This window comes from Doryrhamphus excisus, chromosome 7, assembly GCF_030265055.1.
Source record: "Doryrhamphus excisus isolate RoL2022-K1 chromosome 7, RoL_Dexc_1.0, whole genome shotgun sequence".
Classification (NCBI taxonomy): Eukaryota; Metazoa; Chordata; class Actinopteri; order Syngnathiformes; family Syngnathidae; genus Doryrhamphus; species Doryrhamphus excisus.
This window is the reverse complement of record NC_080472.1, coordinates 14,291,673-14,318,756: the sequence shown is the minus strand read 5'-3', so window position 1 is coordinate 14,318,756 and position 27,084 is coordinate 14,291,673. Positions and strand designations below refer to the sequence as shown.

Sequence of the window (27,084 nt, the reverse complement as noted above, 5' to 3'; positions counted from 1 at the left end):
CAGGTGTGTCAAAAAGGCTTTTCTCCAAGAGAATCAGAGCTTTTCTTCCTGTCATTAACACCAGTCACCTGGAGGGATGCAGCTGCAACACAAGAGATCCAATCGAAAAGAAATGTCACTCAAGAAAGATGATTAATAAAATATTCTTAAAAAACAGGAGTCGTGTTATGTTCAGGGCCATAGAGTAAATTCATTCATTCATTTTCAACTGCTTATCCTCACGAGGGTCGCAGGGGTGCTGGGGCCTATCCCAGCTGTCTTCCGGCAAGAGATGGGGTACACCCTGGACTGGTCGCCAGCCAATCACAGGGCACATATAGACAAACAACCATTCACACTCACATTCATACCTATGGACAATGTGGAGTCGCCAATTAACCTAGCATGTTTTTGGAATGTGGGAGGAAGTACCTGGAGAAAACCCACGCATGCACGGGGAGAACATGCAAATTCCAGACAGAGATGGCCGAGGGTGGAATTGAAGCAGTGAGTCCTGCGCGCTAACCACTCCGCCGCCGTACAGCCCCATAGAGTAAATAATACTAAAATATCAACCAGGGGAATCATCTATTATACATGCAAAACTAGGCGACCAAAACGGGTTTTCTCAACAAGAGGCTGAGCTTTTCTTCCTGTCACTCACACACAGAGACCTGCTCAAGGTCGGACAAGCGGAGCACAATGGCTTAGTGGTTAGCATGTTGGTGACACAGTTGGGAGATTGGGAAGATCTGGGTTTGAATTTCCATTTGGGTATTTTCTGTGTAGAGTTTGCATATGCATGCATGGGTTTTCTCCAGGTATTCCAGTTTCCTTTAACAGTCAAAAAAAAAAAAACAACAATACAAAATGACCATAGCTATAATAATTTAACTTTAAAAATTTAATAATTTAAGGCATGAATAAACTATGAAATGCAGAGCATCTCATTTTCCTTTTTGAACCAAACCCGCCAGGTGTCATTGTTTCCAGTACTGTATGACCGCAGGTGTTCTGCACATACATCATAGGCTCATTCAACATTCCTGGGTACATAAATATTTGATATCATTCAGACTTCTTGCATTTATGGATTAAATTGCTAGCTATTTGTGTATGTTTGCATCCAGCAAACTTGGTGCAGAGGTGGTTTGTTGCAGTAACTTCCAACTTCTGTGGAGGAGCAAAAACTTTTCTTAAAAGCCTGAAGGTGGTGAGCGATACACATTACAGGATTATATGGAGTCTAAAAGTTTGAACAGGCATTGAACTATTTTTTGGCTCTATTTAGAGACAGTGTATTCACACTCCTGGGATATTTAACTTGTGCACAACCTTGATATCCACTTTATATATATATAATATATACAGTGTATACTGTAGATGAAAATAGAGTCCTCGGTTACGCTCCTAGCATTGGTTTGTCTATTTGTGGAGGGGTACCACTGGGGCATTCAAAAATGGGGGGTGTAAAGTGTCCTGTGAGCTTCTTGCTGAAACAGCTGTTGCATGTGGAAACAAAGTGGATGACTAGTGGATCATAGGACTTTATTTTTTCCTTCAAACTAGCAGTTTAGTTGCGACCTCAACATCTGGCAGAGGTGAAAACGCTTCCCTTGACAACTACATATTGACTTATAGATATCTGGCGACAACATCATCACCGCATGGAGACTGTGAGCAAGAAATTCAAAGTAATTCAATTCCCCAAACAGCTTTAGTTTCAGCAGTCAAAAACTGGCCATCTGCTTCTGCCCTCTTCGGACCGCTGACTGCCAATCACCTTTCAGGCTTTCCAAACACCGTGATGTTTCCGGCGCCATCCATTTGTCGCCGTTTTTCTCCCCCAAACAAGCCAGGTTGCTGTAAACAACCTGAGGACTTGATGCCAGTTGCAGGTCTGGGACTCAAACCAGGAACATGATCAATTGGTAGTATGGGGTTATTAATGAGCAGTGGTGGAGATGACGCATCTGGATGTTGAAAAATAAGTTGGTGCCATTTGTCCTCTTGTTGGGAGTGGTGTGCGTGCCGCCACAGATGGGGCCCAGATGAGACCGGTGGGCTTTTACAGTCTCAAAGAAACACTAGACTCAATTAGACCAAACCTGCTGCAGAGGCCAGGCGACTTAGTGCTATTGCTTGCTGATGTCAGTGGGTTCAGTTCAATGTGGATGTTCATACAGATGATTCGTTTGGCCTCAGACGGTCTCACTTTGCAGCCAGTGTTCACAATGTCCATTATATTTTGAGTCAAGATGACTAGTTATAGTTTTAAACTGCTGTTCATCAAACTTGTAGAGCGTATTAATCTTTTCAACTCATACAGCCAAGATAAAAGTTTAATTACAAACATTTAAGATCACTTAAGTTCATCATTCACAACTGGTGTGTAATCCATAAATCGACCAATACTGTGCATTTTCACTAAAAGTAGAGAGGTCGATATTAGTTTTCTTACCAATAGCCAATGTCCAGCACTTCATTTCCAATACAGATAAAGGCAGCAGGTCTTCCCTCGAACTAATGTCAGGTCACATGTTGTGTAATGAATGAACACATTGTGCTTCTTTTACTGTGATGCCACCAGGCACATTTCACAAATAAACACTGTAAAATAAGTCATACACTGCAGGGTGGTAAGTTGTGAGGTAAGTTTTAGAAAAAATACATATTCATTTTGCCTCAACAAAAGTCATGACCGACTTTTCTATGTGGAACAAACAAGACCAAAGTAAAGTGCAAAGTATGAAACCAGAAATGTATAACCTGGAATCATTAAGCACTTGAATACAACATGAACAAAATAAAACAGAAGTATGAAAGCAAAATGCCTCATGACTGCTTTGAATAACCAGTCAAGTCCAGTTTATTTATAGGGTCCTATAACCCCACAAAAGAGTCTCAAAGGGCTGGTAACCATCGACAACATCCCCTGATCTGAACCCCCATCTGGGCAAAGAAAAACTCAAAACCCCGATTCTGGGATTACCAGGCTGCAATGGCACATGTCACTGCAAATTACATATTTACAATCCGAAGGCGAAACATGGAAACAATTCCAGACCACAATCATACTGAGCTAGCAGCTTGTTGTTGTGTGGAGCATGTCCTCAATCACACGCCGATATCATTATTGATAGAAAAATATAAACGATAGCTCATTATTATGCCAATAATATGTTATCGGACATCGTCAAATCACTCCTGTTGTGTTAGAGAACAGCAAGTTGTACAAAAACTAAATAAGTACCCCTAACTTTCTGTGAGTAGTGTATTCCGAGTGAAATCCAATCTGTGATGCAGCTGGTGGTCATTCCACACGTCCATCACTAATGCAGACATGTCTTTTCCTCCTTCTTCTTTAAGTGCTTGATTTTATTATGATCCACGGCACACTATAAATGTGTCAGACTTGAACATAAAGCGATGAGTTGTTCAATCTAATTTCGCCTAAGTCTCCCTTTCTGACAGACGCTGCATCGCTTCATTTATGGAACGGTATTCATCATTTACGATGTGACATGTGTTTGTTTTTTTTTTTGCACTTTGCTGAGGCTGCTTGAAACAAAAGACACATGCATAAAACTGGGAAAATGAAACTGCACACTCATCTGTATTCCCGGGAAGCCCTGCATGGTTTTCTAACGATGTCTGTCTGTAATGAGTAGGATTAGTGTAGCGAGACTTTTAATATTTTCTGCTGTAATGCTGAATAAGGCTCTTTTGCCATTCCCTGCTTGCCATTCAATGAGCTGGAAACCTCATAGAAAAAATGCCCATCAACAAAAACAATGTACACATTTGTTATTCATTATTATTATTTATTATTAAGTGTATGGAGGTCTGCACGTACAAAGGCGTTTATATCCATACAGTATGAGATTCATTTATCATTTTACTATCATAGGGAAAGCACAAACAATTATAATGTAAGTACTAATTCAATGCTTGACAAAGCAATAGTACAGAGGGCGACTATTCATCCTCATATCATAATATATCATAATATGCTACTTACACCATCCAAGACTAAAGAGATAATCATTTCTTTACGGCCTGGGTGTCCACATGTTAAAAAATTAAATGACACAAGAGTGCACTGCCCTACCATTCTCATTCGTAAAACAATGACAAACTCTGTCCAGCCAATGAAGTCAGCCGGGATAGGCTCCAGCATACCCCCATGACCCTATGAATGTTGTGTTTTTGTCTGTATTTTTCAGTGCCGAAAGAAAAAGAGGAGGCTTATCATTGCCCTACTTTGCACGGACGCAGGGATATTGTTAGGGCTTTGATTAATTGATTACAAATTTGATCGTGATTAATCACATTTTGGGCCTGTAGTTAACTCAGAATTAATCACATTTAATTGTCCTGGACTGGTGGCCAGCCTTAACTAATATTGAGAAACTATATTGTTCATTATATTGATACTACTTCCATAAAAATACACAGCTAGGCTTTGTTTATTCTCTCATAATAATCATTTACTGCTTGTACTGTTGGTGATTTCATACCTGTGTATGTAAATGTAAACTCATAGTAATATAAGGCTATATAATTGAGTTAAAGGATGGGAGGATTGGGGTGTTTTCAATTATTTGTCAAGAAATACATAAACCCGGGTGTTGTATGGTACAGAACAGGGAGGTCAAAGCTCAAACAAAAATAATGAATCTATTAGCTATATATCTGACCTGCTTTGTGGCAGACAGCAATACTTCTTCAGTGACTATTTGCTGTACTGCAGGAAATCATAACGTATTAAAAGATTAGCTGAGAAGTCTCTACCACACTTGTAGCGTGCAAGACTGCACTGATGCAGCTGCTTAGTTGGCCTTGGTCCACTCCCCGCACCTGCAGAGACCTCCCAGTTGGATAAGAACCAGGTTGGCGGTGGGGGGGTGGAGAGGCGGAGCATGACTGAATTAGACTGATCTGTCCCCAAGCTGTGGTTGCTACTGTGCTGTATTGTTGTTATATATTCATGTGTCATCACCATGTCATTTCACACCATGTGGATAAGTCTTGGGACATCGTTTAATCAATAAACAATCAGGCACAGACCTGTAAACCCTTTAAGGTCTCAATGTTTCAGCATATACTGACTGGTGCGGTCCAAACTGACTTTTGTTGTAGACATTGTCTGTTTCAAACTTTGTGGGAACTGTTTTTTCCTCTCTTCCGGTGCACAAAGCATGGTTGGATGACAGTTTGGCGCGGAGGAGCTCTGACCACCCTGTGAGTGATTACACTCTAAAATATATTAACTCATTCACTACCAAATACACATTTATACGTCTTTTATGCACGAGAGGCAGAAAGTGGTGTTGATGCAACTCCACAATAGAAGAGAGCATGTATGGTACAGTTTTAAGCTGAAAAAAAGTGTAAGTGTTTTATAAGAGCTTGACCTGCATCTTTCTGGTTGCATTGCATTGAAGGGACATTTTAATGCATAAACATGCATATAAAATTATATATATGACGTTATTTTTTTCTCATAATATTACAACATTTATTTGTTTTTCCTGTCAGATTGATTCTATTCTATTTTTAAAATGTGCCATACAACATTTATTTGTTTTTCCTGTCAGATTGATTCTATTCTATTTTTAAAATGTGCCACATGTCAACAAAGAAACAGCTGCGGACCACAAATGGTCCCCGGACCACACTTGATACCCTAGATCTCATAATTTTTGCTTTTATTTACTTATTTAGCACTACTGACTTATTTAGCTCAAACAATTGTATGTAGTACAATGCGATATTGTTACTTTGTCTTGTTAAATTATAAAATCTCGCAAGGATTTCAAGTAAAAAGTATCTGTATTGACAATACCAGTGTACAGCTTTTATATACTATATATATAATATATATATGTATATATATATATATATATATTCTTTTCACTGAAAAACACTCAATACACAGCCATTATTGTCTAAATATCTTGCAACAAAACAAAAGTATAAGTAGCAAGATAATGGCAACTTTGTCACAATGGTGGTAGCCAATTGTACACTTATGTAGTTTTATAATATAGTAAATACTCCAAACGACTTTCAGAGAGCCTCATTATTGCAGATGTACGTGTTGAAGAGTGCGTCAATTGTTTTCCCTCCTTTTGTGCCCATACTACGAGCAACCATGCTTCCTTAAAGTTAACATTCCCAAGCTGGCTGGCCCTTCTGTTGTCTGGAGCAGGTGGGGGATCAGTGGCCTTACTGAGTGGCTGAGACAAAGAGTAAAACAACATATCCACAATGATAAAGTCCTTTCCAACGCCACAATGCTGAAACCTAACGTCATTCAAGACCCTGAAGTATACTTCACCTTTACTGTGTTTATCTCCAGGAAACTGGCTTTGACACATCAAACTCTCCTAGCAACATTACAAGCTTCCCAGTTTTTCACCTTCCCTCTTCCTTCCTCCTTCTTCAGTGTGGTTTCCTAATGCATTGACTGAGTCTGACTTCCACCACAGCTGGACTCACCGTGGAGTCACGAGTCCAAATAGCTGAAAACGGCACAGATTCTGTGAAATCAATTGTACGACACATTCGAGTGCATTTCTTTTGGAGTGAATCCCAGATTTCCTTCAGATGTTAAGCTTAAATCAAATGCGTCAATGTCTCCTGTCTGGAAGACCACTGAGGAAATATACCAACACGTATATTATTGGACAGCTGTTATAGCAGGGTGCAGTAAAATACTTTCAACTTTAAACTCGTGGGATCAAGTTCCCTCATGCTGTCTTTTTTTTTTTTTTACTTTAGCGGTGGCAGTAGAGATGCCACAGTAAACCAACATCCTATAAACACTTAGTCAACTCTAGTTAAATCAGGGGTAATTATCTCACTGTGATGAAAATAAGCGGGTATGAAGTCTCATTAACTAAACAGCACGCTGAATGGCAGCCAGAAGGTACAATTGTGAAAATGAAGACATTTTCAAGGTTTAAACTGCTCAAAGGTGATCCATATGTTTAAAAAAAAAACAAAACATTAGCCTGAACTATACGTCAGGGGTGCTTGGGGCAAATCTGCCGCCCACTGTGTTTAGTACTGAAATAAAATACAACCAAAAAAATGCAAAAATGGGAAAAAATAGAGCAAAACAGACACAATGCAAAGAGATAAGGCTCAATGGGTCATACAGATACACTATATCCATAAAGTTTTTTAGCCTTTTTACAAAATGTATAAAGTTTGGACACCCATGATATACATAGCAGTATTACATTTGTCTATTGCACATCATGATATATAGTGACATGTTTAAATTTTCCCCATCTCATGCAGTCGTTGTTATTCTTTCATTGACAAAAGTCATACATTTGATCTCATTATACTGCGCAGCCGACATAATGCTGTCCTTATAAAACACTGAATGAAAGATAACACTCACCATTTGTGTCTGACTCCGGGGGCTGCCGTTGATGTCCTCCACCTTCTCATTCGCTGCAGGAGAGAGGAAGTGAAGACATGTTTACTATCCATCCCATCGTCCAGCTCAGGTGCACGAATGCAGCAGAGAACCTCTGCTGGCAAAGTGCAGTGTGTGTGTATGTGTGTATGTGTGTGTGTGTGTGTGTGTGTGAGTGTGCGCACGAGGCGTCTGGGAAGCAAAAGCTGCCTAATTCGTCAGCTGCTGCCAGAGAATTACTGACAGGCCAGCTTGGCCTCATTGTCTGTTTGGGGGCATGCAGGGAGGGTAAAGTTTCAATGCAACAAGAGAGGGAGCGAGAGAGTTCAAGGAAGTATGACAGAGGATGAAGAAAACGACAGATTAAGGGAGATGGACAGCATCCGTGACAAGGCAGATGGCAGTAATGGAGAAGAAACGTGGCAAGACAAAAAGAAGCAGTGATGGAGGCATAAAGAAAAGTTATCTATTCATAACTTGTTTAGTAACTTGGGTTTACACCGGAATTGCTTATAACTGTAAACAAATAATTACTCAAATTCCCAGTTGTAATGAAACCTGTCAACGGATGGTCCAAAATTCTTTCATCTGAGCCAATCTAGAACCCAAGTGAAGAGCTTGAAAGATCATAACTCTCAGACTTTCTCCTCTATCGCACAACTAAACAAGTGTCATTGAGCATCATGGTCCTTGTGATCAGTTGATACATTTCTCCTAGACGTGACGGGATCTATGGAGTATGTATTTGTATTCTTTGGATGTTCTAGTCTTACTCAACTATGACCTTCATTTACCCATGTTTACACAGTATACAATTGTCCCTCGTGTAGTGTGATTAATTGGAAACAACGATAAATGAATCAATGTGAAGTATGATTCAATATTAATTCATGGAATATTTTCATTGTTAGAGCATAAAAAACAGTTAAGGACTTTCTAAATACAATTTGTACCATTATTAGAGCCCTGTAGACACAAATAACACCCCTACGTATAGTCACCTTTACACTTGTACTACTTTTTTTTGTTGACACCACTTTGCCCAACTGTAATGCACAGGCTACAGGATCAATGCAGGGCCACAAGAAACTCATAGCATTTAGCAACCTACCGAGCTGACAAGTTACCCTCCAATTTATTTCTTCTGAACTTAAGAAAGTGCTTCAAACGGAGAGGGGAAGAAGGACAAAGTAAGAAGTAAAAAAAGATTACCACTTCCACACGGAATGAGAAAAGAGCTTGTTTTTCCCCATTTTGTCATGTCAGACATGCAGTGTGAAGGAAATGTAATGTCATCGATGTAACATTGCTGATGTCTTGTCACCAAAATACTACATTTACCTTGTCATTCAATATTTTTGGACTAATAGTCAACCATTAAACAGCGGCCATTTATTAATAAATCTTCCCTCCTTTTATGGTTCATACTTAGGAAGCACTTTGGGTGAGTGGGTGAGTTTACAATGTGTTTTGCTTGCAACCTGCATACATGCACTGTGTTAGATCAATGAATGAGCAATTCCTTTAACTTATCATTGTTGTCGATAACAACTTTTGCTGAGTTTTGCTCTTGCCCAAAAGTAGAGATAACAGGATTTGGGCAAAAGCCACACACAGGCAAAGACATGAAGCAAAAAAAAGAAAAGACAAAATAAGAAGACCTAGAAAAAGTGCAAACTTAAGGGAGGAAGAGGATAAGTAGAGCACCTGAAAGGAGGGAGAGATAAAATGTGACAGAATAAAGGAAGCTCATTTTAGTAGGATTTTGCACAACAATTAACTGAATTGTCTGGGATATAGGGCAGTTTTGTCAGTATTTTATTATACGTATATTTGCTTTATTTATTATTATAATATTATAATATTATTATAATATTTATTATTTGTCATATCTTTTGGGGGTAGATTTGCACCCCAAACTGCAACCACAACAGCTGTGGTGTGGCCCAAATATTATACTTCATAAACACGAGCATGGGTAGGTCTATGCTTCCATGCCATACATGCAATGCATAAAAGTAGCAGAAAGAGAAGCACACACGTAGGACATACACTTCATGCAATGTGTGTGTGCTGTGTGTACCTATTATCTGGATGATCTGTGCCAGCAAGACTCCATCAGTGACATCCTGGCTCAGGTCCTTGATGAGGCGTGGACATCCAGACTTGGCCAAGTAGTGATTGGCCCAGTCTGTGTAAATCTGAAAACACAGAATAGGTCCAACATTAAGTACAGCATGTGTGCACAATTTGCTCCACTACTGTATCCAAACAAAGCACGTGTTCACTGACTAAAATTGTGACACAATAAGTAGAATCCTAAAGCCATGCTGGTTTGGTGTATGAAAACAGACACAAACATTTTAGGAGTGACTTGTTTGTGCATATTTTATAGCCCCACAGTGAGTCATTAGGAGTCAGCCGTTATGACTCAACTCTTGCTCTTTTCATCTCAATTATTGCCCGATAAAGAATGGTGACTATTCTTAAGGCATTCGCTATTAATGTTTTATAGTGCAACATCATTTCCTGTTTCACTGTCCAAATAAGCCAATAAGGCAGGGGTGTCCAAAAAGTGTCCTGGGGGCCACTTTTAGTACACAGCTCGGCATTCAGTATTGTAAACATAACATTAATATATTATTAATAGGGCTGTCAAAATATTTTATTGTGATTAATCACAGAATCTCAGAATTAATCACATTTTTTCTCAGATAGAAATATGTTTTCATCTATAATAAGTAGGGGAAATCTTTGTGGTGAACAAGTCAATGTGCTATTACAACGATAATTACATCAAATTTTATGTAAGAGGATATCAATTTTGGAACTATGGGCCTTTATTTAAAGCAATACAGTCAGCAAGCATATTTTTGTATTACTATTGTCCTTTATTGTTAGCATATTAGCTCTTAACCTCGCCCACAATGACATATGACTGGAAAATGATGTCAAAACGTTGAACCGTTAGTCGTTACATTACACACCGTTAACAACGATAATTACATCAAATTTTATGTAAGTGGGTATAAATTTTGGAACTATGTCCCATTATTTAAAGCAATAGAGTCAGCAAGCATATTTTTGTATTACTATTTTCTTTTATTGTTAGCATATTAGCTCTTAAACTCACCCACTTAAACTCACCCAAACGTTCATCTAATACAAAAGCTTTTCATTTGATGTTGTTCCTGCCATAGTTTTATACAAAACAGCTTATTCACATCGCTATAATGTACGTATGTTTTACCGAGATGTTGAAAATGTTCCCCTAGCTAGTTTGATGCTAAATCGCTAATGCTAGCACAACACTGGACTTCAGCCACGGCCGAGGAGTGTGTCAAAAAAAGTACTGCCATTAAAGGAAACTGTTTTCGCGTCATTAACGCATTAACTTTGACAGCCCTAATTATTTATAAGACATATTATTAAATATTACACAAATTTACATTGCAACCTTGCAACCTGTAACTCATTGTTCTCTTTAGACGAGGCATTGTATTACACTACATACAGTGAAGAAAATAAGTATTTGAACACCCTGCTATTTTGCTATTTCTCCCACTTAGAAATCATGGAGGGGTCTGAAATTTTCATCGTAGGTGCATGTCCACTGTGAGAGAGATAAACTAAAAAGAAAAATCCAGAAATCACAATGCATGATTTTTTTAACAATTTATTTGTGTGATACAGCTGCAAATAAGTATTTGAACACCTGTGTATCATCTAGAATTCTGACCCTGAAAGACCTGTTAGTCTGCCCATTAGAAGTCCACCTGCACTCCATGTATCATCCTGAATCAGATGCACCTGTTTGAGGTCGTTAGCTGCATAAAGACACCTGTCCACCCCATACAATCAGTAAGACTTTAACTTGTAACATGGCGAAGACCAAAGAGCTGTCCAAAGACACCAGAGACAAAATTGTACACCTCCACAAGGCTGGAAAGGGCTACGGAGCAATTACCAAGCAGCTTGGTGAAAAAAGGTCCACTGTTGGAGCTATCATTAGAAAATGGAAGAAGCTAAACATGACGGTCAATCTCAATCGGAGTGGAGCCCCATGCAAGATATCACCTCGTGGGGTCTCAGTGATTCTAAGAAAGGTGAGGAATCAGCCCAGAACTACACGACAGGACTTGGTCAATGACCTGAAAAGAGCTGTTTCCAAGGTTACTGTAGGTAATACACTAAGACGTCATGATGTGAAATCATGCATGGCACGAAAGGTTCCCCTGCTTAGACCAGCACATGTCAAGGCCCGTCTTAAGTTTGCATATGACCATTTGGATGATACAGAGGAGTCATGGGAGAAAGTTTTATGGTCAGATGAGACCAAAATAGAACTTTTTGGTCATAATTCCAATAAGCGTGTTTGGAGGAAGAAGAATGAAGAGTACAATCCGAAGAACACCATCCCTACTGTGAAGCATGGGGGTGGTAGCATCATGCTTTGGGGGTGTTTTTCTGCACATGGGACAGGACGAGTGCACTGCATTAAAGAGAGGATGACTGGGGCCGTGTATTGTGAGATTTTGGGGAACAACCTCCTTCCCTCTGTCAGAGCATTGAAGATGGGTCGTGGCTGGGTCTTCCAACACGACAACGACCCGAAGCACACAGCCAGGAAAACCAAGGAGTGGCTCCGTAAGAAGCATATCAAGGTTCTAGCATGGCCCAGCCAGTCTCCAGACCTGAACCCAATCGAAAATCTTTGGAGGGAGCTCAAACTCCGTGTTTCTCAGCGACAGCCCAGAAACCTGACTGATCTAGAGAAGATCTGTGTGGAGGAGTGGGCCAAGATCCCTCCTGCAGTGTGTGCAAACCTGGTGAAAAACTACAGGAAACGTTTGACCTCTGTAATAGCAAACAAAGGCTACTGTACCAAATATTAACATTCATTTTCTCAGGTGTTCAAATACTTATTTGCAGCTGTATCACACAAATAAATTGTTAAAAAATCATGCATTGTGATTTCTGGATTTTTCTTTTTAGTTTATCTCTCTCACAGTGGACATGCACCTACGATGAAAATTTCAGACCCCTCCATGATTTCTAAGTGGGAGAAATAGCAAAATAGCAGGGTGTTCAAATACTTATTTTCTTCACTGTAATCAATCTATAATTAGACTATGATAGAAACGATGCTTAATGGGTCATATGTTATGCAAGTCAAACATCAATATAAGCAATCTAGACAATACAAGTGATGTCATATCATTTGCTTTACAAGACATTTCATAACCACTAACTTCGAAGAGCATTACATTGTATAATCCATCCTATCGTCACCCACACTTCTTTGTGGTCTCTTTGTCTTTCACCGGAGTCCATAAAGTGACTGATAAGAGATGCTTTGTCGCCCCAATAACAGACTGAGCTTCACAGCTGCTGCGATTCATAAGACCTGAACCCCTTTGAGGCTCTAAGTGCGGCACAAATGTACACTGAAAGAATTTACATACTGTAGTCATCACAGAAAAAAATGAATGCTAGGTAGAGGAGGTGTTTATAGTCGGCGTATGAGAGAAGTTCTTTCGGCAAGATAAGACTTGAGATTCAGGAAACACAAAAATTATCTGTAGCGACCCAAATAAAAACTCTGATTTTTAAAATTAATTCTCCTAGAATCAGATACCACAATGGCAATACAGTATACTGTGCCTCCCTGCAATGACTAAGATCTATCATTTAATTACCATCAAGCCCCGGTGCATTATGCTATAAAAGCATATTACATTAAGACACAACAAAGAATCAACCACAAATGCTACATCCCATCTGTAAGCAAGTAAACAGAAGGATGGGAAGTAGTGTACTATATAGTTACCATAAGTCTCCACATTACCACACCAAAAACTAGGCACACCTCCCATAACTCACATACACTTTTATAGTCTCCTTTGGAGGCAATGGCCATTGGATCGATTTGGAAAGAGGGGGGGGGATGCAGCCAGCTGCCACTGCATCTGCTGTAGCTCCAGGGAGAGTACGGTACAAATAAAGACAAATCTGAGGAGTTACATATTGCACAAATGTAACCTGGAGGGTTTGTTTATTTTATACTGCTTAGTGGCTGCATTTAAGGCACAACACAAGCACAAATAGTGGGCTGCGCCGGGTGAAAACAAATAAGTCAAAGCTATGTTTTGATGTGTAATACCATATTAGTTCTAACAGTAAAATGAAGCACAATGAGATGATGCCGCACATTTGTGACTCAGCATTCACAGATTTTTTTAACACAAAAAAATTGTGATAACCCTAAGCTTTACGAAATAACTAACTGAAATAATCTATAATTTACGTGATAATGCAGATTAAATGTACAGTATACAAATGCTACTATTTAAAAAAGCGCACAATTTTTACATTTGTGATCATGTTTATTCATCAAGCATTGAGATTTTGCAATTTGATCAACATTCCTTGAACGCAGCATAGTTGCTGTGAGTTGTAAAAGTGAAACTTAGAAATAACTTCGACACAGCGACTCTGATTGCATCCGGTCATTGATCATTATGTATACATTTTATAATTGCATTGAATAAAGAAAGGGGAGGGAGCTGAGTCTGATCTAATCTAATAATTCCAAGAGTCACTTATTGCAAATGTTGATCTGAAATCAGAGGGGAGCAAACCCTGTCGCCCAAACTGTCTACTTATTAATAAATGACCATGGTCAAAGAGAGCAACATGTTCTTTTCCACTTTCTCACGTACACCAGATCATTATTAAAGTTAAAAAAAATAGATTTCAAATACCAGAAATAAGCCTTATTGTATAGAGATGAAAAACAGTAATTTGTGACAGGATACTCTGAGAAGCAACCTGCTGGAAGGTTTGGCGATACACTGTATTGTTTTAAGTACAAAAGCGAATCCAAGTCAATCCAAGGTCGTGGATCTTTGTGACCAGTCAGCACCCTCTCTTTCATCCTGTTCCCTCTTAACTGTGTGACAAGCATCACATGCGGTGTGTGAATGTGTGTGTGCGTGCGTGTGTGTGTGTACTCGTTGACTCACTGATCCGCCCCATTCATGACTCTTCAGTGACACTGTATACAGTAAGAGTTCAGCCTGCTTGGCTCCTTAGCTTCTCTCTCTCGCTCCCTTTCTGAATCTCGATCAAATGTGGGAACAGATGCAAAACATCAGCACGAACCCCATCTTCAGAGATGCTGACATAATGGAGTATCATCAGTATCACCCATTCAAGCATTAAACACAAACTCCTTTCCTTTGCAACACTCAGCAAAGTCTGCCCCCCCTTTTTTTTACCTGCTCCGTAGTTGTCAGAAATCCAGAGCAGCGCTTTCCTCAGAGGAGATAGTCTGCCTTCAGTGGTCCTTATCACAATGCAGTGGTTAGAGCCGCGCAGGTATTTGTGAAAGAAGCTGCAGTGTCACTCTGTAACCTCCAGGGGGTACTGGGACAGAGCGACCACATGTATTCATCAATTCAGCATCAATGAATGAACGGGCTCTTTTAATCATGGCATTAGTCCAACACTGTCTAATAAATTAAGTTTAACTACAGTTGAGGGAGTTTGAACACATATATACAATCACTGTGAGGGCATTTAGTGGTGTAAAGCTGTCCAAAATGGGCTAAGTGTCCTCTTATGGCTATGCCGGCTTGGAAAACTTGGCACTGGATTTGCTTTCACGTGATTCCATGATGTGATTAAATGCAACGTGAAGCTGTATTAACAAAACGAGTGATGACATGATAACAATTTGGATAGAGCCTTGCCAGGAGACATTCCTGGCTGGAGATATGGAGATTTCATATTTGAAATTACCAAAAAAAACTCTGTCACCAGGGCTGCACTGCGGTCAAGTGGTTAGCGCGCAGACCTCACAGCTAGGAGATTTGAGTTCAATCCCACCCTCGGCCATCTCTGTGTGGAGTTTGCATGTTCTCCCCGTGCATGCGTGGGTTTTCTCCGGGTACTCCGGTTTCCTCCCACATTCCAAAAACATGCTAGGTTAATTGGCGACTCCAAATTGTCCATAGGTATGAATGTGAGTGTGAATGGTTGTTTGTCTATATGTACCCTGTGATTGGCTGGTGACCAGTCCAGGGTGTACCCCGCCTCTCGCTCTAGGTGGGATAGGCTCCAGCACCCCCGCGACCCTCGTCAGGATAAGCGGTAGAAAATGAATGAAAAATCTGTCACCAACATTCGTGACTTACATAAGTGAGCAAAAATTCAGCTGTATCCAACGTCTGGCGCAAGGGCCAGTAGCGGCCAGCAGTTATTTTTGTGTTGGTCCGCAGCATATTCCATGCATTCAGTCTTCCACTGATCCAGATCCGGGCAATTTGAGCCTCCAGGCTCCAGTTGTACACTGAATGGCACGTAATAACAACCCTATACACACCCTCTAGTCACGCTTCTTGAAAAGCGATCCAGAGGTACTGGTACCATATGAAAGTGCCCCCTGTATCCTTTCATTTTTCTGTGTGGAAAGAGGTTGGACACCCCTGGTTTAATTGTCTGAGAGACAGGAAGTGGTCTGTATTGACTTGCGATGTGTCTTCTAAAAGTAGCTTGCTGTGTGTCTACTAGAGGAAATGCAAGCGTGAATCCATTTCCTAAGGTGACTTAAAGAGATGAACTGCCAAACACTGATGATGGCTTACAGTAAGCATATAGTATACGCTGCTAAAAAACACATTTCTGCCAGAATCCTGAGGTGCATATGGCTTTTGTCTACGTTCCAGTACATTAACAATGCACCTGGAAGCCATTTGAACGATATGAACCTCTTCGAGGGCAAGTCTGATGCGTGTGATTCCCTCCAAAAACCGCCATTACCTTGTCCTGAGAGCGGAATAGAGAGGCCCCCTTCCTACTGGAAACCCAGCATACGTAATAGCAGTGGGCAAACACCCAAGTGAGGACTTTACGCAGGCACTTGAACAATTTCAAAGCTTCCCCTCACACGCTGGCTCCCAGCTTGAAGATCGTTACTGATGTGATGCGCCACAGAAACTTAAGAAAACAAACACCAATGACACGAGAGGGTGCCTTTGTTGCCGTGCCAACTGTCAATGCCAGGAAAAGTGTGGGTGTATTCGGTAATGGCGGGTGGATCTGTCCAGCTGTATTTACAAAACTGATAAGTCAGCTATGCACACAGCGATAAAGCACAAATTAAATGCATCAGTGGACAGAGTAAATATAGTTGATCAGGTTGATGCATGAGGGAACATAAATGGGGAAACATGTCAATTATTTTTTTCTTTTCAGAAGAAAAAGCCTTTGACTTTCCTGCCAAAACTTTACTCACCATATCCCATAAGCTTATTAACCTGTTTATTCTGCTGCGTTTTTATAAAGGGAAACCAAATACGCTCACATATAACTGATCATAAAGATTAAGGGATGTTGGAAGGCCGGGAAATATGGATTTCAGGTAACGGTAATGAGGTAGCTTTAGTTTAGCGAGGTTAAATTCGAGTTTATTTAAAAAGAAACTGTGCCATTTTGAGCCAAATGTAAGACGTAATTCAATGTTGATAAATGGAATATTTTTATATTAAGAGCATAGAAGACCTGTTAATGACTTTCTAAATATGGTTTATAACATTATTACAGCCCTGTAGGCATGAAACAACATGCTTATAGTCACCTCTACAGTCCTATACATTGTTTACATCACATTACGCAACTCTTATGCTGCAGACTCCAGACAGCTAGCAAGCTAACTCGTCAATCTAGAATTAATTGAAGAGCAAAAAACTTACCACTTCCACATGGAATGAGAGGATAACTTTTTTCCACTCTATCATGTGTTAAGATCAGGTAATGTAAGGTAAGGTCTCAGTGTTTTCTGTCATGACTGTGACCAGTGACCTAAATACTACATTCATTCATCCATTTTCTACCGCTTTTCCTCACGAGGGTCGTGGGGGGCTATCCCAGCTGTATTCGGGCGAGAGGCGGGGTACACCCTGGACTGGTCGCCAGCCAATCACAGGGCACATATAGACAAACAACCATTCACACTCACATTCATACCTATAGACAAGTGGATTGAGTCACAACATGGAGTCGCAAATTAATTCATTATGTTTTGACTATAATCTATCACAAAACAGATATTGCATTATGTATTAGCTGCTCAACGTTTGATGACATTTTTTTCCTGGTCACTGGTGTGTGTGACAGAAAGAAAAGCTCTCGCTCGCTTGGGGAGAATTCATTTGGCATCACGATGTTTGCATTCATAAAGCTATAGACCCAAAGCATAAGCCAAAACCACTGCAGTAATGCATCACATGACATGGCCTGGCTGGTCCACCAACATCATAGACCGCAATAGTAATAAAATCTACAAACCTGATTACAAAATCATTTAGAGACTGTTACCATAGGCTGTTATTATTACATACTGCTGCCTTAAAGCCCATTTCCAGCATTGCTGTGTGACATCACCACAAAGAGCAGAGAATAGACCAAAAACGATGCCGCCAAGACGTTCAGTCATCATTGTGTCACGCGCTGCATGATCTGCCAAGCCGCTTTGTCGCTTTAGCAGAAGTGCTGAGTAGAAAATGACATAATTGCATGTGGCTGGGAGATGTTTGGACACAGAATCCATGTTGGATGTGCTCAGTGTCAATGTTTAGCTCTTGTAGCACAGCAGGCCAAAAAGAGGAGAAAGATGCAGACGGGGGCTCTGAAAAAGCTTAAAGACAAAATAGAACAAATGCGTTTCAGAGGGGAAAAAAATATTGAGAGAATGGGAATGAAAAACAGACACATGTAAGCAAGTTTGTAGACCAAGGGGATGAAATAACAGTAGTTCAAAGCGGCAGTAAAAACTAAGTTCAATGATCGGTAGGGTGAACACATCATCGACGTGGATGAGTTTCAGCAGTCAATGTTGCCTCTGGAGGAACAAAATGGCACTTCAATAAAATATGAATTGTCACTAGCTATTTTGAATTACGATCTGACATTTACAAATATGGCGCGCAGGAACAATAATCACCAAGAACAATTGTCATACATATCCTGTCGCTCTTGTGCCTTTGCTGAAAAGTTCACAGGGTACTCACACGTTTGATTTCCAAAAGGCACACACTAATCCAGGCCTTGTGTTAATAAAAAGCAGAAGCAAAATTATGAGGTTATAGTCTTCAGAGACAGACAGCAAGTTGAAGAACTTCCTATGGTGATGGATGGCTGCTCTGTTACTTCATAGAGCGCTTTACCCAACAGCCAACAGTTGTTTGCTGCATGGCTGGATTAAATATCAGTCACAAAGTGATGCTTACGTAAACTTCAGCAGTGATTAATTATTGCAAATGCGGTCTTTTGCCGTCACAGTGTCTTGTTTGACCTTGCTTCGGAGACAGGAGGAAGTGATGTTGCATCCCTGGAGATAAGATCCCCTTTAATCTTACAGTCTTTGCACCACATCGGACAAAATATTTGGTGTGCAAAAACTGTATTTTTTATCTGCTCTCGGATGCCTCACACCTCTTTGTAGTCCACCCTTCAGACGTGGTTAGGCTCCCCTTCCACAAAAAGCATGCTAGGTTTTTATTAGTAATGAGAAATGTGCAGAAAACATGATCATAAACAACCACAGTGACGTTGGCCCGTCACAGTACCGAGCCAAGGGGTTCGTGTTATCTTGCAATAAAATTCAGATTAGGAGGTCGTGATCTGTGTGAGTCATCGCCGGCACCTTCCTCTCAGCATCTGACTGCCTTCCTGGTCATCAACATGACTCAGCTACAAGTTGTGGCTGCCTCTGATAATAAGAGCATCCCCTTGTACCGATGGTGATAACACTGCTGTTTTGATGACATTACAACATGAGGAAGACCAAAGAAGGCTGTTGTCAGGCACTCAGTGGGTTAATAAAGAATCAAAACAGCTTCTACTACTTAGATCCTTTATGCATGCAGCACATATCATATCTGCTTGTCTGCTGCCATCTGCTTGTGGCTAAACAAAGTGACAATTGATCGCTCCATTGATTACAGGCCTGGCAGACTTTCACTTTGACTGTAGGCTTTAAGACATGAATTTTTCAAACTGCAGACATCAGATATGTGTGTGTTTTGGGTATTTTAGCTTTAATGCAAGCCTTGAAACATACAGTACATTACATAAATGATGTTCTTATTATTTGTTTTTAATTAGTATAAAAGACCCTTGTGAAGATCCCTTGTAAAATTAAAGTACCGGTAAAAACATCGAAAAGAGTCATCAGTGTTACATAAAAAGCTATGATTTCCAGCTATGAATCACAGAGGTTGCTGCATCCATCCTGCCCTGATCATGTGCATTCTGCAGGGAAACCAGCTGGGGGCTCTACTGCACTGACCCAGCTTTAGAAGAAGCTGCCTTTCACTTTAAACTGCAGGATGCATGAAATATCTCTTTAATCATCACTGCAACCAGACTGTAATCAAACTGTAAGATTTCTCAAAAATGTCGCAAATCAAAAGTAGTTTACCTCGTGTCAGTGTCAGACTTTGATTTATTGTTGTTTTATTTTCTCGTGCAGACAGTTCCTGGGTGCAAGAGAGCAGTTGCCTCACAGCAAGGAAGGTTGAGAATCACACTCACCAGCTTGAATGTATTTTCATCCTTTCTTCCACAGAATAAAGCTCTACAGTTGCACAGCATCACTGCCAAATGCTTCACAGAGGCAACTCATGACACAATTTGACTACTGACAGTTCAACTCTGTTACAATGCTCCTTCCTTCCTTTGTAAAGCATTTCATTATTTATTACACCGGGTGGTGTGTATATCGCTGGGCATGAAATCAGCGGGAGGTCGGGACCTTGACTGTCAGGTTTGGGGATTAATAGGGCTGTCATCAAGTTCAAGGAAGCCAGCAGCCCTTCCTCCTGTTGTGCAAACACAATTCTATCCTCAGAAATCCTTACAAATTTACTCAGTACAGTGGTACATAATAGCACTCAACAGCAATATCCGACAGTCTACGGACTTTAATCCCATAGAAAATCTGTGGAGTAAGCTCAAACTTTGAGTTGCCAAGCAACAGCCTCAAACCTTCAGGATTTGGTGGTACGTGAAGATAGGTGGACCCAAATCCTTCTCTCAGTCAAATGAAACCTCGTATAAATATCTATGTTGTAAGACGATGACCTTCCAAAATGAACAGAGGATCATCTAACTGATTCCCCCATTGTTTTTTTGTTTTTTTTTCCGAACCAAATAAAAGACAGGAAGCAAAACTGGAGGTAGCAGAGATGAGGATGCTGAGGTTTTCATTGGGAGTGACCAGGATGGACAGGATCAGGAAAAGTACATCATTGGTTGTGCTATGCGAGATTTTTCTAATGTAAAATATGCCTCAGTAAAAGTTGCGGTAGGTTACTTCTAATTCTTACACAAGGTGATTTGATGACAAATGCACTGCCCAACAAGGTGAAAAATACCCCCTCCCCAACACACTTGCCCCAGACTTAACTTCACTACCAGATGAAGAATTCCAGTAAGAGTCCAACTTATGCAACCGGCAGGTTGAATAACGCTGCGGTTTAGTGGGCTGCTTGCCACCCATCAAGCCTTGATATTTACTGTAAGGGCATGTGTGTGGATGTGCTAAACATCTGAGGCGGGTTGGGGTTTACGGCGTGACTCGACCCTGAATCACGTGTGACTACTGCTGAGTCACAGAGTCCAGGGAATGTGGTCTTCCTTGCAGGCTCTCTGGATGTCTTCCCCACTTTCTCTCGCCAACAGACTGTGAGTCACACATTTTTGCCGCGCGTGTCAGTGTTGCAGTGAGGCTCTCTATTGGCTTTTTTGATGACTTTAAAATGTCAAACCAAGATCATTTGGGTGGCCACAGACAGACAGTCCATAATATCCAGCTGTCAACAGCAGAGGTTAAAGCGCACCTTCTCTTGCTTTCTGTCAGGATATCCTCCTGTTGCTTTCCTATAAGAAACGATACCTTCCTCAGCCGAAGTTGTCTCGACTTGACAGATGTATGGAGGCTGGAAACAGGAACCACATGCCCACATTGACACAAACACTGGGGCTTCCCGGTCACTATAGCTGGTGACACAAAGCTCTTTGCACTCGATGCACGAGCGTTCCTCTCATGCAGCTACAAAAACAAATCCAGACAACGGAAAGTGTGTGTGTGTGTGTGTGTGTGTGTGTGTGTGTGTCCAAGGGGAGAAAATGAGGCAGGAGGTAACCAGAGAACAGCCAGTTGCCACTTCATTGCAGGCCTCACAGTGAAAATACCATGAAAAGTTCCCTTGTGATATTCGTCTTGCATTTCTGTTATTGTAGCCATGCAGTTAATGGAATGATGTATGCTTGCACAGCAATAATATGAATCTCCAAAGGGCTTTTAGGGAGAAAGTGGACAATTAAATGTAGGCTTTTTAGGTCCACTTGTCACACTTTTTGCTAAGAGGAAAGTTAATGAGGGAGAACCTGAAGGAAATAGGGTGGTACTTTTTTTTAACGATCCGACCTACAGGATTTCCACTCAGAGTGTAAGAAAACAAGGGCAGCTATTTTTGACCTGCTGACAAATCCCCCAGAATTCCCAGTGCTTTGTGATTTTGCTCTTTATCTCCTGCCTTGTATTGTTCCACTTCCACAAAGGCTTGGTTAGCTTCGACTAAACAAGAAGCGCAAAAGTTCTCAACGTCTGAGTGGAGAGTTTGCTTGCACCCTTCGGGGTAAAAAGCACCTCGGCTGAGAAGAGGCTTGTCAAGATCACTAGAGGTGGCATCATCTTTTCCCCTCCATGTACCCGACAGCCTTGCGTTTTCCGTTAAGGGAATTTAAGATGCATGGTTGAAGGATACGTCTGAAAACAGTTTCCCATAAATGCTTCTAGCCGGCGTACCTATGAGCCTCCCTAGTTACTGCAACCATCAACCACAGGAGGTTAGCAAAAGACTTATCAGGTTACAAGAACCCAGGCATGACAGCATTATTAATGACCCATTCCTAATGGACTCGCAAGTTCAGTTCATTGTCGGGGTCAGAGACAACAGAGGGTATTTAGAAGTGGATCACAGAACTAAATGTGAAGGGTCAAGGAAAGCGACCAATGGAAACTTTTTGTTCCGTCTGAGGAGCGTGAGCGATGCGGAGAGCCATGTCTGGGACTGGACAGGCGAGCATTTTTCCAGTCTATTTGCCCTGCGTCTGGACTTGGAGTCAACGGGACATGCACCATAAAAATTCTGGATGAGGAAGTGCATAGACTGGGTGAGGCACAGTCGAAAAATATTGATGAACTATGGATGGAGAAGCCGATGCTGAACTTAGCGGTTCGGAAAAAGTCAGTGACGCTTTACCATTCTATTGAATGAAGTGGTCTTGGAAAATGATGGCCAATAGATTTGTATCTATTTGTATCGTGTCAGTCTTTAAAGTTAATATAGACAACTGCCATACAAACTATTCTACTTCTGAACAGCTGCACTTAAAAAGGTGAAACACATGCACTCCCAGAGTGTTGAATTCTTCGCTTTTTTTCAGACACCTATACCACATGGTGCTGTTATTAAACACTACAATTTGCCCCCATAAGTCCAATTGACACTCACTGTACCTTTGGGATGCTTAGCCAAATCAACACAGAATTCTAAACGAATATTTAAGGGACTGACAAGCACATCCATCCAGCCATTTTCTATGCCGCTTATCCTCAGTAGTGTTGCAGGTATGCTGGAACCTATCCCAGCTGTCATACCTATGACAATTTGGAGTGCCAATGAACCTAACATGCCTGTTTTTGGAATGTGGAAGGAAACCGGAGTACCCGGAGAGAAACCCAGGTGGACCCAGGTATTCCTGATATCCTGACTGTGTGGCCTACATGCTAACCACTTGTCCACCATGCAGCCCCTGACAAATTTGAGCCAGATTGGTAAACAAACATGTTTGCTATGAAACAAATTGTATTTGTAGGGACGCAGAGATGATTAGCAATTAATTGACCATTTGTCTAATGCTTTGAGGATATATGCATTGAGCACAACCAATAGAGGGCGCCAAAAATGTAATTTACAGTAATTTACACCCCCAAATTAGGACATTATATTTACAATATGCATCTGCATGAGTTGAATGTATTTTAGGAAACTACTTTAATAGCTGCAAAGAGTGTTTTAACATCCTTACGCAGCGGGATGCTTGAATAACAGCGAGACCTCAGGGGTCGAACCCAAAAAGGAAGACCTTGGATAATATCAACAGAACCATTAGTGTCCTTCTGTTCACTTTTTTGTTTATTGCAAAAGCAAAAGCCATACAAGTCAACTAGCAGTGTGCAAATATGCACGGCAAATGGATAGAAATGGGAACGTCAAGGGTGGTAAATTAAATGAAAAATGTGAAAGCTTTTTTAAAGTCTTTGCAGTCAGTGTAAATTAGTTAGAGTTGACATATACAGGCTGAGGCCTCATGGCACCTCACAAAATCTCGACTTCTTCCTGAGATGTTTACAAAAATATGTCAATCACTCAACCAGCCCATGAAGCTTAAAATCTCCTACTAAGCCTTGGAAAAGCAAAAATATGATTGCATTATGGGCAAAAAGCTTTATCCACAGCCAATAATTGATGACCATTACTGAAGATTCAATGTTATTTAATCTTACTAAAATATTTAATTGATTTGCAGCTAATATATACATGTGTGTGTGTGTGTGTTTTAAAAACACATGCCCAGTTCAAGCAATTCAATATTGCTCATGCGGACACTTAATACTTCTCCATCCATATCAAGTGCTAAAACATAACCTGCAGAAATGCATCCAAGCACAAAATGGATGAGATGTGGAGGAAGCAATGTGTCCTTTATCAACACTCATCTTCCTGGCCCAGAGGAGAGCAAAGATGGTGATAGCAAGACAGTGTTAAGTATCTAGTCAAGAGCTGCAACCTGCTGGGAATACCAAGCAGCCTGCACATGTGCAGCCCGACTGGGGTGGGGGTTGTGGGGGGGGGATAGTAGCAAGACAACCGAGAACCTGTTCTTTCCGAATAACCTGCAGATAGAAATAGCAGAGGAGAAAAAATAATTACCTAAAGTTTATTATCCGCTGAAGCAAAACTACCCAGCTGGTGTTTGCTGAGGTGCACGAGTGGATGCTTTGATATAATGACGCCGGGGTGAGCAACACATTGTGCTGTCAGTTACACACTGCAGGTCAAAAGCCTTTGGACATGCATGAGGTAGCTTGATTGGATTAGCGGGGGCCTGTCATTGTTGTACAAATTGACTAGAAAAATTATGGATATGTTGGATGAATGGTGAAAAATTATTATTACTTAATCCGGAGTAGGGGCTGCACGGTGACTGTGTGGTTAGCGCGCAGACCTCGCAGCTCGGAGACCCAAGTTTAATCCCACCCTTGGCCAGCTCTGTGTGGAGTTTGCATGTTCTCCCCGTGCATGCGTGGGTTTTCTCCGGGTACTCCGGTTTCCTCCCACATTCCAAAAACATGCTAGGTTAATTGGCCACTCCAAATTGTCCATAGGTATGAATGTGAGTGTGAATGGTTGTTTGTCTATATGTGCCCTGTGATTGGCTGGCCACCAGTCCAGGGTGTACCCTGCTTCTCGCCCGAAGACAGCTGGGATAGGCTCCAGCACCCTCGACCCTCGTGAGGATAAATGGTAGAAAATGAATGAATAAATGAATCCAGAGTATTCAGTGTACAGCTTGGAAAGCAGTATAGATATACTATCCACTGGAATTGCCTCACTACACCTGGCAACACAAGTGTCGAAATTGTGGCACAATATTTAATGTGGGTACCATTATTATCCAGCTTTGCTTTAACCCTTGTATTCATGTTTTTCTGAATGAACCGCAGCTGCCCAATGTTGGCAGCACTCCAATCCAATTTTGTGCAAAAAGATATGCCCAAAATGTATATAAATGAGCATATAATGTGCAATCTACTGCCTACTGTGTGTAAAAATGAACTGGATGAAGCAATGTTTTTACAAGATGTGGAAAGGAAATTCATAAATACGCACACCATTTCAGAATAAGCACCGGAATATGTTAGCAATACAAGTATCTTTGTGCCCCTGGTGTCACACGGTGGGAAGTAAAATCATGAGCAACGTCTTGTGTAGCTTTGCAGGCTGTTGCAAAAAAAAAAGCTGCAAATCCCTGCTTTGATTCCGTGCCAGATGCCGACATCCACCGCTGTTAACGTGCTAGCCATCCTCTGTCTCCTACACATTCTTTACTCTTTGGTGCCATATTCCTTATCCTTTTTTTCGATAATCCTTTTTTTCGATAATCCTCATCACATCTCCTCGCACATTCATCTTTCCATAACGGTTATATTGTCTTCTTTTCATTCCACTTTTTCCTCCTGTTACTCATCTTCCTCTCCAGACAAGACGCCTGGTGGGATATGTATGGAAGAAGAGAAGTGCCGGTCTGGTCTTGCCGATGAGATGGAGGCAGTTGATGAGAGAATCAGGTGCTGGCGACATGAGGTTTCACTGTTTTATGTGGATTGAAATCATCCGCTGTTTGATTCCCAGCCAAAAAAAACCCAACACCTGAACATGATGCACTTGGGCAAATGCTGTAGTGTGTTTGTGATTTACCTCCCCAATATAATGTGGCCAGCCAAGCGATGCCTCTTGGAAGAGATAGTGAGTCATATAATTCATGGATGGATTCAGAATGGAGACCCCCGAGCTCCCCTCGCAGCAGCTGCAGATTCATCGTATAAACGTACAGTGAAACATACGCCGTTCCTCTGAGGTTATACTGTAATCATAAGTGCTTTTCAGGATGGTGGGTGGGGTTCTTGTGGTAATCAAAGGGCCTTTACCTAGTAAATCAACAGGCAGCTTGGATTTCTCACAATGAAAAGTTATTTTTTTAACTGAAGCCCAGGAGACTGAGCAAAGGCAACATTATTTGGGGATTACCCATTTGAGGCATTATCTATTTAATTTCATATGTAAGCTGCATTATGCACAAAAATCAGCATCAAAATGACAATTTAGTCTTAAAGGGGATCTATTATGCTAATCATTGGGCCTTTTCATTGAGTTGTGGACTCCGAAAGAACAGCTACACACAATAACCAGCACAGAAAGCTTTCTAGATCTTCCAGAATCTGCACCTATTCCAGCTGTATTTATTTGGATTTCATGTTTTGCAGGCAGGCCCACTCCGCTGTGGTTGGTTACACTACCAATTGCTTAAGAGGACTTCCAGTGTTGTGCCCCTAGCTGCTGAACCCAACTTCATAGGAGTTGATAAACGGTATAGCATGATAATAAACTGTGATTTATTTTTTATGTCGGCTTTTACCATACATCCATATGTGTTGGATCCGGACATAATTTGGACGTAAAGACTGGACAGTTCAAAGTTTCTCAAGAAAGCAGTTTACTTACTTTGCCTCTCAATGGTAAGTAGCTTTAGCATTTTAGCACTAGGTTTTCTAGAGCATCATTTTTTTTGTGGGATTACTGGTGTTTAAAAACCGTCTGGGGTAGACGGTGGGAAAAGGCTATTACCAACCCTGCTCCCTATATGCACACTCTATAATGCTACACAGACAACCGCTTTTGTTCCATGACTTAAATAAACACAGTTAGGAGACTGATAAATTGCTACTTACATTGGACTCCACTGACTTAAATTAT

At 41.0% G+C, this 27,084-nt stretch overlaps 1 protein-coding gene across 5 annotated transcripts in view; it reads right to left on the bottom strand.

The window, feature by feature from the left end:
• nav3 (neuron navigator 3) overlaps positions 1 to 27,084 on the bottom strand; it is a 126,987-nt gene that overhangs the window by 78,381 nt on the left and 21,522 nt on the right. For all 5 annotated transcript variants that reach the window (XM_058077401.1, XM_058077403.1, XM_058077404.1 and 2 more), the window contains exons 2-3: positions 9,498 to 9,615; positions 7,397 to 7,449 (exon numbers count right to left, since the gene is read on the bottom strand). In XM_058077401.1, the coding sequence (XP_057933384.1) occupies positions 7,397 to 7,449; positions 9,498 to 9,615 (171 nt within the window). The remainder of the gene's footprint in view (positions 1 to 7,396; positions 7,450 to 9,497; positions 9,616 to 27,084) is intronic.